At 48.8% G+C, this 13257-nt stretch overlaps 1 protein-coding gene across 1 annotated transcript in view; it reads right to left on the reverse strand.

Annotated features, from left to right (window-relative positions):
* The window catches only part of COL15A1 (collagen type XV alpha 1 chain), a 105127-nt gene that overhangs the window by 23711 nt on the left and 68159 nt on the right, over positions 1 to 13257 (reverse strand). The window contains exons 16-25 of the mRNA XM_063081849.1: positions 11475 to 11510; positions 10915 to 11055; positions 10643 to 10711; positions 9846 to 9881; positions 9656 to 9739; positions 7493 to 7558; positions 5405 to 5440; positions 3464 to 3526; positions 1069 to 1137; positions 924 to 959 (exon numbers count right to left, since the gene is read on the reverse strand). Coding sequence (XP_062937919.1) covers positions 924 to 959; positions 1069 to 1137; positions 3464 to 3526; positions 5405 to 5440; positions 7493 to 7558; positions 9656 to 9739; positions 9846 to 9881; positions 10643 to 10711; positions 10915 to 11055; positions 11475 to 11510 — 636 coding nt within the window. The remainder of the gene's footprint in view (positions 1 to 923; positions 960 to 1068; positions 1138 to 3463; positions 3527 to 5404; positions 5441 to 7492; positions 7559 to 9655; positions 9740 to 9845; positions 9882 to 10642; positions 10712 to 10914; positions 11056 to 11474; positions 11511 to 13257) is intronic.

Below are 13257 nucleotides of genomic sequence, written 5' to 3' on the forward strand. Positions count from 1 at the left end.
AAGGGTTCTGATAATCACCTCTCAGGGTGGTAAAGATGAAATGAGATGGCCTATGAGAACTATCAGTGCAGTGTCTGACCCACAGTGGATGTTCTACACCTGAATTTTCTTTGTTCTCTGGAGAAGAATATATGACAGAGAAGTTTAGGGTTCATCCCTGAGAGAAAGAGTAGTTATGAAAACTGCTCAGAAGCCCATATGGGTTAAAAATTCCTAGAACAGAAAGGCCAGAAGGGACCTATAATATCATCTAGTACTAATTCAATCCCTTCAATGTACAGATGGGAGAACAGAAGCCCAGAGAAAGAAGAGGGCTGCTCAAGGTCTCACAGCACATAAGTAGCAGATCCACAGCCAGAGTCCAAAAGCCCAGGGAGGTTTCACGGGCTTCCTCTGAAGGTCCCCTAGGCAACTGGCAATCTTCAGCTGGCAAGGACTGTGGTGTAACTGTCAGTGCTCTCCACATTCCGGTTCTGCTCTCTTTCCTGGGGACACAGCTAACCTACATGTCTGAAGCTCCAGGCATCGGAGTTTTGGCCAGAGGAATGTGCTAGAAGTGATGTTCATTATCTTCCACTGTCTCCTCCCATTCTCCAACCTCAGCCTGCCAGCTGGAAGATGCTGGTGAATCCACAAGATGGCAGAGTCACAGAATGGGAGCAGCCTGGGTCCCCGAGTCACTGCTTGGAGGGGAGACGCCCAACTGGGAACAACCGCAGTGGACAGGGCAAAAGCGAGAATAAGCTGCCATTGCGTTAACTGCTGAGATTTGTACTTCATTGCAGTTAGCCTAACCATAATAATGCACATTTTACCACGTCTTTTGTATTTTCACAACTGGGACAACTAAATCTAATTGAGCCAAAGTAAGATAAATGCTTCAACCCCCAGTGCAGACCCAGCTGAGAGATGCTCTGGCTTACCATGGGTCCTGGGGTTCCATGTGCTCCAGGTTCACCCTAAAACAGGAAGATGCATTCTGATCACTCAGGGGAACACTGTTTGTGGCAGAAACAAAGACAGGAACCTGAAGCAGTGGGTGCCTTCAGGGTTTGGTGGCATAATTACCTTTTTCCCCTTCAGCCTTTCCAGAGGAATGTCCCCTGTGAGGACTGCACCTGGCTCTCCCTTTTCACCCTGAAATTCAGAGAACTTTTCGATGAAGTTGAACCTCCTCCTGCCACCTTGTCCAGAGGATCACTAAGACCTCCCACTCCTGCCTTCCCCTCACCCCTCCAAGCCCACTGTTCCAACACTACCTCACACTAGAGCACTGTAGCAGCCTGCTGTGTGACCAAATGTTCTCTGAGCTGTCCCCTCTGTGCACCATCACAGTCACTGTCCTAGATCACAGACATGTCTTCTATGCCCCCCCAGGGCTCCCACTGAGGACAGATCTGCATCCTCACTCTCAGACCCCTAGGATCTAGTCCTAATATGGTCCACCATTTGCCACATGGTGCCCCTCCCGGAACCTCTGGCTCCTAATGTGTTTGATGGCTTGTTTTCCTAGCAACTCAAGATTTGTTTCCTCCAAGAATACTTATTCTTGTTAAAACACTTGAAATTGGGAAAAAGATGATGTCTCTCCCAACACAGAAGCCTCTCTCCACATAGGGGCCTTGTGTGTCTGTGTACAACTTTGTCCCCAAAATCCTGGCTCATGTGCAAATACTCACTTGGTCAGGCAAAGCTACCCCAGATGTTGGGAAACATGAGATGGGTGGACTGGTGGTAAGGAAGCAGGATCCCACCCCTAATCCTGTCTTCATAGACCATCTACTACCTCAGGAGGCTTCTGAGAAGATGTATGTCCAGTGAACAAGGCCAGGGAGAGAAATCTTCTATGTCACCTTGAGGCTTTGGCCCCAGACTTCAATGCTGGCCCCTGGGGATCTGGGGGGGTGCACACTGAAGCGTGCTTTCAACAGGGCTGGAAGCAGCCAGGGCGATGGCACCAAAGCAAGCAGAGCAGCATCTGTCTCCATCCTCCTGAGCCCATACCTGATACTTGGATCTTACGATGCCTCTGGTAAGGAAAGGCAGTCCTGAGCAGCAGCAGCAAGCATGAAAGCATTAGAGGCAGAGCAAGAGAAAGTGCGTTTGCCGCAATGGCCAGAGCAGAGGTGCCTGGGCGCCCGTCCCAGTCATTCAAGGTGGTAGGAGGTTAGGGGCGGGGGTGGCACGCTGGTCTCTCTAGATCCATCTGACCTCACCAAACAGGAAACAGAGCATTTAAAGCAAGAGCCAATCCTCCCACTCCAGAGCTGCCCTGGCCCCATTCCATTTCTGCAGACCTGTGGCAGCAAAAGCGTCCCAAGACATCATCCCCATGTGGTGCCAAACCTTTGCCCAGAACACCCAGCCATCCACACTTTGCAACAGTGGCCCAATAGATATCAGAGCCTCTCTCTTCCTTGGAGGCCAGTGTGGAATGGGGGTGGGGGACCAGCAGAGAGGGGAGAAGCCCAAGCTGCCTCCTCTCTGAGAGCACAGCACCCCTCCATGCCTCCCCACAGCAGGTTCAGGGGCTTGCACAGTGCCCCACGAGGAGTGCAGACCTGCACGACAGCAAAGGACATGCTCTCTGCGGTCTCTTTGCATATCTGTTGCTCACATCTTATTTCTACGTTCTTAGAGCCTAGGACAGGAAATTGGCTGACACACCTTAGGGCATCAATGGATAAAAGGTGGATGAGTCCATAAATGGATGAGGGAAGAAATTAATCCAATCCAGTCTTTGGACCAACTGGGAAGTTAATTCTAAGAGGCAAATGTGGAAGGGTACAAAGGTCAGTTCTGAACCCTGGGAGTTCTCAGGAAGTGCTCTGTATGCTAAATATTGATGGCAAAGATTTTGGACCAAGACTGCCATCCAACTGCAGAATGCCCCAACTTATAATTTCTAAATATTAGCATTCATTTTATCCATTAATTATATAGTCTTTCCTCGACAAGTATTTCCAGTGTCGTTTGTGTACCAGGCCCTGTACTAGTTCTGGAGCTCTAGAAAAGACACTGGCACAAAGCCTGTCCTCAGGGAGTGCACATTCTAGCAGTGATGCCCAACAGGCAGTTAGACGAAGTATGGCATGTGCAACAACAGCATTCGAGAGAGTGTTCAACTGAGTTCTCTTTCCAAATTATGGTGAAAATCGGTATCACCAACCATGGCAAACTTCACCGTGGAGGACCCTTGAGATTATAAAAGTTAACAGCTAAACAGTGACTGCTAATAGGTGCAGGATTTCTTTTTGGTGTGATAAAGATGGTCAAGAATTAGATAATGGTAATGACTATCCCACCTTGTGAATCTACTAAAATCACTGAATTGTACAATTTAAAGGGGCAAGTCTGTATCTCAATGAAGAAAAAAGTTAACAGCTACTTTCTACTTTCAGCCAATTTGAAATGTGTAGCCTATTCTGGAGCACGATCCAACCCAGATACCTGGGCTCCTTACCTGATCTCCTTTTAGTCCTGGAAATCCAGGCAAACCAGTGTCCCCTTTGGGTCCTCTTGGGCCCTGAAAGAAATCATTGGAAGGAATCTTGTTATTTAAGATTAAAATGCTTTACCAATCGGAATTTTTTTTTTCAAAAAATAGAATAGAGAGTGCTATTCCCAGGCAGATGGAAGTCATGATTAGCCATGATATTCTCTTAACTTTCAGAAATTGTGGTCTAGTGGAAAGAAGACAGCACTGAGTGTTAGGAGGCCCAAAGGCCCCACACCTCTTTGCATCTTAGTTTCCTCCAACTGAGTGCTACTGAAACAGCCTGTTACCTGGTCCTGCTGCCTCTGCTCAGTCCATGGCTCCCCCAGGCCATCAGGCAGCCCGCTTCCCCCACCATTCACCTTCCCTGACTCCTACTCCTTCTCTGGCTCCCCACGACCTATGGGATGGGATCCACACACCCTAGCCTGACACCCAAGCCCAGCTCAGCCAGGCCTCAGCTCCTCCTCTTCCACCCCACCTCTCCCTTCACCTCTCTGCATCCCCAATGGCCTCTGCACAAATGCTCATGTTGTCCCCCTCAGGACTGCCCTCCACGCCTCTGCAGAGATAAATTCACACACCCAGCCAGAGGTGACCTCTTCCCAACTGCAACAGACACTGAAGGCCTGAGACGATGACTCACATAGAACAAAGCTGGCCCCAAAGGACATTTCACCCCTTTATTGCCACTTAACTGAGTCCCTGTCTTGTCTTCTGGGCAAAAGGGTGACTTACCTATTCTAGCAGTGGCTTTCAAATATTTATCATTATATTTTAGCAGTGAAACTCTTTCCTTTTTTTCAAAATGAAGTCAAATGAAAGCCCAATATATAAAATATGTCAAATGGAGCTTCCCTTATTGAAGGTTGGTAGTTGGATCCTGCCTGTTTGGTCCCCTCCTTGCTCCCTACAGTGGTCCTGGAGGCTAAGGATGCTGGGACTCCCTCAGGCGCACAGAACCTCTCATTTAGAGGAGAATGTGTTCTGGAACATGCCCTGGGACTTGGAGCAGCCAAGCTGGGACCGGGACTGGGGCTCAGAGGTCTAGCCTCCTCTCCTGCTCACCAAGAGATCTTGTGGCCACCACTCTCTCTCCTGCTTTTTAATGTCTAGTTAACACGTATTTTTAGTGTTATCATAGGATATGCTCCTTTAGAAAATGTAAAAAGTTCAGAAAAGTGTAAAGAAATAGAAAAAAAGATCACTTATTCCACCATCAGGAACACATTTCTATGACATTTTAAATAAGTTTCCTTCGTTTATCCTGGAAGCAGTGCATGTCACCTGTCGGCATCAGACCTTTCATAGCTCCAGTATCTTGGAGAAATAGTGCAAATCCCAGGCCTTGGGCTTCAACAAGACTCAGCCTTTTGGACAAATAAATGACTTTCTACACAGAAACGCATTTTCACCTTTCCTAGTGAAAGCCATATAGTGGTGCATACAGACAATTAATTGTTGGACTTCTATTCCATAGTTCCCCTCCCTTCCCCACCCTCCATCGCCACCACCCTGTCTCTTCAGGGACTTTATGTATCTGAAATGCTAGACTCATCCACTCGCATTCATAGGAAATTAACTGCTGGCTCAGGTTCTGGGTGGTCCTGGGTAAAGGGAGATGAGTAAGACCCAACCCTACATAAGCTGTCATAGAATAGTTGAGAAAAAAGAGGCAAGGGCACAGATAACTGTCATTAAGGAAGAAAGGACCACAAGAGTGGTGAAAATAAAGCCATATGGAACTTAAAGAAGTTGTCACTTCCAGGTGTGAGCGAGGAGAAAGAGTTAGTGAACAAGATGGCGCTAGAGCTTGGTCATGCAGACATGGAGGAAAACATCATTCCAGGCGGAAGGAATGAGCACAGCCCCAGGGCACAGATGGAAGATGGCTACGGTGGTACTTACTGGAAATCCTGGCAGCCCAGGCACACCATCGGGCCCCTGTGACACACCAAAGACAAAGCAGGATTTCCAGAGTCAGCAAGAACACTGCTCCTCAGGGACCCACTCCCTGCCAGCACCTTCCAAAGGCCTAAGCATGTTCCCACAGCAGGGCTCATTAGCCCATTGTGCAGAGGAGGAGACTGAGGTCTGGGAGTGGCAGGAACCATGCAAAGTCACAGGGCTAGTCAGTGCTGGGGGCAGAAACTACACTGAGGCACCCACAGTCACCCTTTCCACCCCCCACCAAAACTCCGCATTCTGTCACAGCCTCCTCCATGAAACTGCTCAATGTCTGAAATCTTTGGGCTGATGAATGCAGCACCGGGACCTTGGTTATCAGACTCTGAGGAGTAGGCTCAGGGGTGAACTGGGGTGTCTGGGGTGGAAGCAAGTGCATGCTAGTGGATTCAGTTCTTTTCCCTGAGTAGCAGTGAGAATTTTAAAGGACCTGGGACACAGAGTTTGTGCTCCACTCCGCAGGGGCCAGGACCCTTCTTCCTGACAACCCCAGACACCTGCAGCTATCAAAGGCTTACGAGTTTGGCATGATATATAGATATCTATATCTGTATTTGTGTCTATGTCTATATCTGTATCTGTATCTCTATATATACACACAGAGAGAGAGAGAGAGAGCGAGCAAGCGAGCTAGCTAGAGACATGTTTCTCAACATACTGTATCTATAGCAGGGTGGAAAAGCATCAGGGTGACAGCCAGGACTTGAATCCTCCCAGAGAGGGAAATGTCACTGAACAGGAACTGCCACTCGATCCAGAATTAGGGATGAAGGGGCCCCGAAGGCCTGGATTCTTCCCAGGGGAGGGGAGCAAATGGGAAGGAAGTGAGGAAAAGGAAAGTGGGTGGAGGCAAGGGAATACAGCAGACAAGGCCAGGCGCTGTTACAACCCAGACACCCAATCTCCAATTTTAGGCTGTCTGTGTTTTGCTTCAGTATCAGCTTACCTGTCACCCTAAACTTCCTATAGTCTGGGGAAAACAAAGACCATCTGTGAGTAGACTTTTGTTTGCTAGTTTGTTTCAGGGTTGATTATTGGAGTTTTAGTAGAAATCAAGGAAAGGGAGCCCTGTTGGGTGCAGCACAGAAGAGACAGGCAGACAATCCACAAACAGAGGCAGAAGGAGAAACCTGGTGCCAGGCCAGGTTTGCAGAAATCCTGGGGCAGGCACTGGGTTTTCCCCAGGTCATGAATGGACAGGGGTTCAGGCCAACCTCATTGGGGTCTTCAGGGGTGGTGGCCCCAGCACCTGTGAAACTGTAAGCTTCCATTTCCACGGTGACTTGCACAGAGTACCACTGTGTGCAAAGCAGTTTCCCATCCCTCACCTCTTATAAGCTGCCCCAAAGACTGGTGAGGTGTTATCAGGGAAGAGAATCAGAGGCTCAGAGTGGTGTGTAGTGGAGATGGGGCTGGAACCTCAAGGTGCCGAAGACCAGAGCTCTTTCCTCTCTGCCCAACTGCCACCAGCAGATGCTGGCAGTTGCAACATGGATTTATTACACAGGCTGTGGGAGGAAGCCTCCTTCCTCTTAGATCCTATTGTGCTATGGGCCAACTGTGGACTGCAGAAATAATGTGACTTCTTTGTGTGTTCATTTCCAGACCTCTAGAATGGGGCTAGAAAGACGAAAGCAAGCCACATTCCCCACTGTGCTCCAGTTTCCCCATAAGCACGAGGATAGGTCTCTCTAGGCTCTTCCTCTTCCATGAAATGAGATAATATAAATGAAAGCAAGCCAAAATTGTTGCACAGACAGTAACTGGTTTGTTACTTAGAATTCTCTGATTTCTATTACACATATTTACGATGAGTGGGACGGCAGATTTCCATTGCATTGGACAAAACTCTCTGCAGGATCAATTTTTAATGTGATAGCAACTTTTCAAAAATGCGAAGTCCTCTTACCATTCTACTTTGATATATTCTAGCTGTACTTTGGGAGTAAAAGGACTCCAAACCAACCCAACTTTGTTTCAACAGGGGTGTGTGGGTAGAAACCTCACTCTAGGGCAGCTGTGGATACAAACCGGAGGCCCCATGAGCTCAGGAATGTCTGAGAAATTCATGGATCCACGGGTAATATTGATCAAAGCCTGAAAAGAGAAAAATCAGACAATGAGGACAAAGGATGGCACGTGTTCTGCTTTGTTTCTGGCAGTGAGGCTTTAATTGAAGTCACCCAGCATGGCAGAACACAGCAGACACTGAGAACACCCTCAACCCACTGCCAAACACATCCCTCCCTCCCACTCTTATAAAAAACAACCCTGAGCTGCCTTATCACTTTCCTCTTTTAATTAATTTTAAAATTACACAGTCCATGAATACCATCTCTCTTTTAAAATTTTAAACATATATATATGTATATATACCCATAGAAAGCATATAGTGTTGCTGCATATACGTGAATGTGTGTGTGTGTGTCCATGTGGTTATTTTACATAAATGGCATCAGGCTGTATGTATTATCCCTCAGCTGGCTTTTTTTCACTCAACCATATTGTGTGGAGAACTTTCCATGTGGAATTTTGGAGTATGGACATTTTTAGTTTTAACAGGCTGCCAAAGAGCTGTCCAAAGGGGCTATACAATTTACACTTCCACCAGAAGCATACAAGATTACCTTTTCCCCCATACCCTTACCCACACTTGATATTTTAATTATACTTCTTTTCTTTTAACTCTAGTCATCCTTTTTCCAGATACTTGGGACTTTTTGTCTTTCTGTTGTCTACCAGCACGATGTTATTTCTCTCCAAAGGGCCACGGTTTTTCATAAATGTGATGTCCTAATATCAAGGGAACCGTGATCTGGTCCCAGTCCACATTCCAGCCTCCTCTCCAAATTTCCATGTCTCTTCATCCACCCCCATGCCTGCTACCCCCTGGCAGTCAGCTCCCTGTGCCTTGGGCATACCCACATTTGACTCAGGGTGTCCTTGCCACTTGAACTCTGAAAGTTCTGTCCTCCACGCCTACCTGATAAAAATCCTTCTCAGCTTTCCAGTTCCTGCTTAAAGAACTTCCTCCAGAAAGTCCTCCTTGATTTCTCATATCCAAACCTCTTTTCCTCCCTTGTCCCCCCACTTACATCCCTTTGCCTCTCGGGTACAGCTGTTACAGCCATTCTCCTGACTTCACTGGGGGCTCCTAGGGGGTGGGAACTGTGTCTTACTTATCTTTATACCCGCAGGGCCCAGCAGGGGACCTGAGGCAGAGTATATATATGCCCGTGAGTGTTTATGCCAGAGTGTTTATGATAGGGACAGAGAATTAAATGACACCCAGCACTTCAGTCCGGCAACATTGATTGAGCCTGCACAATGTGCCGGGCAGTGGGGATTCAGAGAAGAAAAGAAGCTCCAGGGAGCAAGTGGAGACAGACATGTTAACAGGCCATTGCTGTACCAGGATGGGGGTTAATGATGAAGTAAAAACCCACACGTTACTGACTTCCCTGTCGACGAGGGTTGGAGGAGAGGGAGATGCTTTCCTTGTGTGGAGATCTTTCCACGCAGGATTTTGGAGTATGGATATTTTTAGTCTTAAGAGACTGCCAAAAAACACTCCAAAGGGGCCATACAAAGATGTTTCCTTTGACATGAAGGGAGCCACTGAGTGTAACCTTGGCTCCTCTTGGCCCCTGCAGAGGTGGAGAAAGCTCCCTGACAGGCAGTTCTGGGTGTGCTCAGCTCAGCCCCACCCTTCCTTCTCTGCATCTGCCTGCCTCCAGGAAGCACACCAGTACAGTAGGCAAGTCTGCCTGATTCTCGGGTGTAGTTAGCAGGAGCATTGGCTCTCCCACTGGGCCAAGTCCTTCGATGTAACCTCTGTCAGTAATAAAGGTGGTCCTTGGGCCTACCTCTTCCTCTCTGGCTTTATTTCTCACTTGTTCAGAATCTGGCTGGGGAAGAATCCTCTTCCCCAGCTGCTTATTTGGGGTCACTGCAAGACCACAACACCTCTCATGCCTCTAGGCTCTTTTTGAGTTGACCCCAAATGCTGACAACCAGAAAAGAAGGTTCTGGAAGCAGAGAACAGCAGTATTGGGGTAAGTGCAGACAGGTGAAGCATGCTGGCAGACGGAAGCTCTGGCACCAGGTGCTGGCTACGTGCCCCTGCATAACCTTTTCTCCCCTCTAGCAAAGGTAGAAAACATATAGGCAAGCTCTGACCTGGACAATACTCACACTAGACAAGACCTCAATGCGCCCAGGTGGCCCCCTGGGCCCAGGGGGTCCCACGATGATGGCTCCATCCATCCCCCTGTCGCCCTGGTTATAGCAGCGAGAGTGAAAAAGAACTCATTGTAGGTGGATAATGTTCCTAGAACTAGGCTGGAAAGTCCTCCCATTCCCCACCTCCGATCTGTGACCTTACCTTGGGTCCCTGGTCTCCTTTTTCTCCTTTGGGACCCTGAAAAAATAAAAACAGATAAACAAACATTCTGTGGTTTTCTTCTACTCACTTTGCTTACTCTCCCTCTATCCTTTCATCTTCCCACATCTCCCAGGCAATGGGAGCAAAGGTTGAGGGGCAAATCCCCTTCCAGAGTCAGAAGGTGACAGCACCCCACAGAGAGCAAGAGAAGCAGAGGCCCTCTCCCAGCACGGGGTGAGTGGCCTCTTGACCTGGAACCTCAGAGCCCTCTGCATCTGGGGGCTGGGGAGGTCTGCATATTCAGTCTCCTGGACTCGGTGCTCAGCTCTGGGTCCCACTTCACAGAGGTAATGAGATGCAGGAGGTTGGTCCCATGACAGCAGGCATCAGAGCAGAAGATGGACAGCATCCCCACAGGCTAGGTGCAGCAGGAGTGGCACCTGCCAGGAGTGCAGGGTCCCGAAATGGGCAGAGTGAGTACTGAATGGGGCAGCAGGAGCGAGGCAATGAGGTGCTTGGTGATAAGGGACAGGGGGTGAGGGGAAGAGAGAGAGAGAGAGAGAAGTGAACAGAGATGAAGATGGTTTGCAAGTTTTTACACAGGATGTTTTGTGCACAACTTCTGGGCCGCTCCTCAGGGCAAGCAGCTGTAAAGGGCACCTCGTCTCTCCATTGCACAGCTGGGGGCTGAGGGCACAGGGGGGTGAATCGCTGAAAGTGGCAGAGCCAGGAAGGCACTCACAGCTCCTCACTCTAGCACGACAATCCTCATAATGAGGTTTCAAAAGTCAACCTACACTCAAAACCGTTGGTCCCGAGATTCTGGGTTCACTCAGCAGCCCGATACTTCCAGAGCCTTCGGTATCCTGCGGGGAGGAAGACTGAGAATTTCAGATGCAATTCCTGAGCACCTACTTGGGCCAGGTGTGGTGTTGGGAGCTGGAGGGGGTGGTGGGGGTGTCAGAGGGGAATCGGTGTAGCCCCTGCCTTTGGACAGCGTTCAGGAAGCTGCTCTGTCCAGTAGCCTCAGTGAGCATCATTCTTACACCACAGAAAGGGGGGAAAGTACCTCAAATCCAAGTCCCGTTGCACATCCAGGGCCAGGGGGTCCAGGGGGTCCAGGAGGCCCTGGGGGTCCCATGACCCCAGGAGTGCCAACTTGTCCGTTTTTCCCCTGGGGCCCTGGTAAGCCTCTGCTACCAGGGTCACCCTGCAAGGAAGAGGACAGGCTGATTACCCAGCCCTGGGTTCTCTCGTGAAAGGGAAAAACATGAACGCCTGAGTCAGAAAACTACTCTTTGAAGTTAATTAGGTTGATGAATTCTCTGATCCGTACTGCTTAATGGTACAGACACAGCTGTCTCGCTAATTGACATTTCACGTGGAGATAAGCTGATACGCTCACGTGACTGCATGTGTAGGGAGGGGCGAGGAAGGACAGAACAGAAGGGCGCGGACTCCCCAGCCCCAGCTGTCGTGCCTTCCCTGAGCAGTTCCTCTGAGACATGCTTCTCTCTGCTTCTTGACATTTATATGTTCCATACTCCAGCCCAACAGTCCAATTACAGTAAACCCAAAGAAAGGGGAAGAAGGAAGAGGAGAGAGGTTTTTTTTGTTTTTTTTTTTTACCTTTTCACCAACTGAGCCATTAGGCCCTCTTGCTCCCTGAAAAAACCAGAAAAACAAAAACAAGGGCCAGTTAATGTCTATCTCATTAGGTATGTTCAGAAGAAAATGCAGAATTAGGTGTTAGTCTCCTAGGCAAGTCATGCTGAAAGCTTGTGAAACCTATTTTTCAACTATTAGCTCATCACCTACCTCAAGAGAAAAATAGAGAAGTGGAAGATTAACCAGGGAGAGATCACAGAAAAATTCCCTTGGAGAGTTGTCAGGGTACTGGGTAACCCCTTCCCCACCCTCCCATGGCGGAGGTATAGGGGTGCCTCCCCCAGCGCTAAACCCTGGAGTTTTGGAGATATGGGGGAAATGACCGATTCTCTTCTGGAAAGATCTAAAGACCAAAAACTGGACAGAATAGCCCCCAGGGCACAGTATAGGAGAGAGGGTTGCACTAGAGCGGGTTCATGTCCACACCCATGGGGACTACACTACAGTTTCCTGGGAGGTTGGATGTGGATCCTATAGAAAAGAGTTCCAAGCAGAAGGGCGACCAGTAGGAGTGGTCAGCTACGAGAGCACTGCCCTACATCAGAAGACTGAGGCCGAGGCCCCCAGACAGAGAATCTCTGAGGAAAGCACAAACGCACCTGCAAGGGAAGAAGCCAGCAGTGGCACTGATGAAGAGGTGCCAGCCATCTAAGACTGTGCCTTCCCCCCACCCCAACCACCCCCTTTTCCCTGGGCTAGTCCCCTTCTTGTATCGAATCCATAGGAATGACAGAATGCATAGTTCTAAAAGAGCCATGCTCAAAAATAAGATCATGCTGGACTTGAAATAGTTGGAAATGCTAAAGGGAAAACAGATGGGAAGCTGAAGACAGAGGCCTCAGCCATGGGAGAATCCGTAGGGAGAAAAGAAACCTGCAAAGCAGTGGTGGAAGCCAGGAGCAGCGTGTGGTCCGTGGGCCTCTGACAGGGAGACAGGTGGAAAGTCTGCAGGACAGCCCTCTGCCCTCCCCTCCCACTCCCCACTCCTGCCAAGGGGCACCTATGGGTGCCTTAACACCATAAGAACAATAAGAATTGTCTACTGGGGCAAAGAGATAGGGTAGAATCCCTGGTGGTTAGGGAATCCTGGGAGGTCCGGGGGACCCCAGACTCTGAAGACCAGCCTGAGGTGCCCTGCCTGATGGCCCACCCTAGTCCTTCCGTTCCCTTCCTGAAACCTGCAAGTCTCGGAAGCAGAGGCTGCCCACCCCCCCAACAGTCTGTAGGGAGGCAGGAAACAGACGAAAGCGGGATCCCAATTCGAAAGCAAACACACAAGCAAGAAACACCGAAACACCTGAGGAAAAGCAACACCATGAAAGACAACAAAACCAACAATAGACTATACGCCTGAGGAAACAGAGTTAAAACAATCCAGTTGGGGCCTGGAGTACACAACATATGTTCTCAGTGAGAAAAAGGAGTATATTACAGCCAGGAAACAAGGACAAACTATTACGAAATAAGAACAGTGGTTATGAAAAAGACCAATTAGAGATTTTGGAAATAAAAATATACAACTGTTGAAATAAAGAACTCTATAGAAGGATGAATAACAGAATAGGCACATCTTAAGAGAGATGAATACAAAGACCAGGCTACAGAATTCTCCCAGAAAGCAGCACAAGGGCATAAAGCCCTAGAATGACAGAGCAGTTACAGATACTGAGGATGGAATCAGAAGTTCCGACACCTGTTTAATTGGAGTGACCGAAGGAGAGAATAAAGAAAATAAAGAGAAAGC

Source organism: Cynocephalus volans, chromosome 17 (genome assembly GCF_027409185.1).
Source record: "Cynocephalus volans isolate mCynVol1 chromosome 17, mCynVol1.pri, whole genome shotgun sequence".
In the NCBI taxonomy this organism is placed as follows: Eukaryota; Metazoa; Chordata; class Mammalia; order Dermoptera; family Cynocephalidae; genus Cynocephalus; species Cynocephalus volans.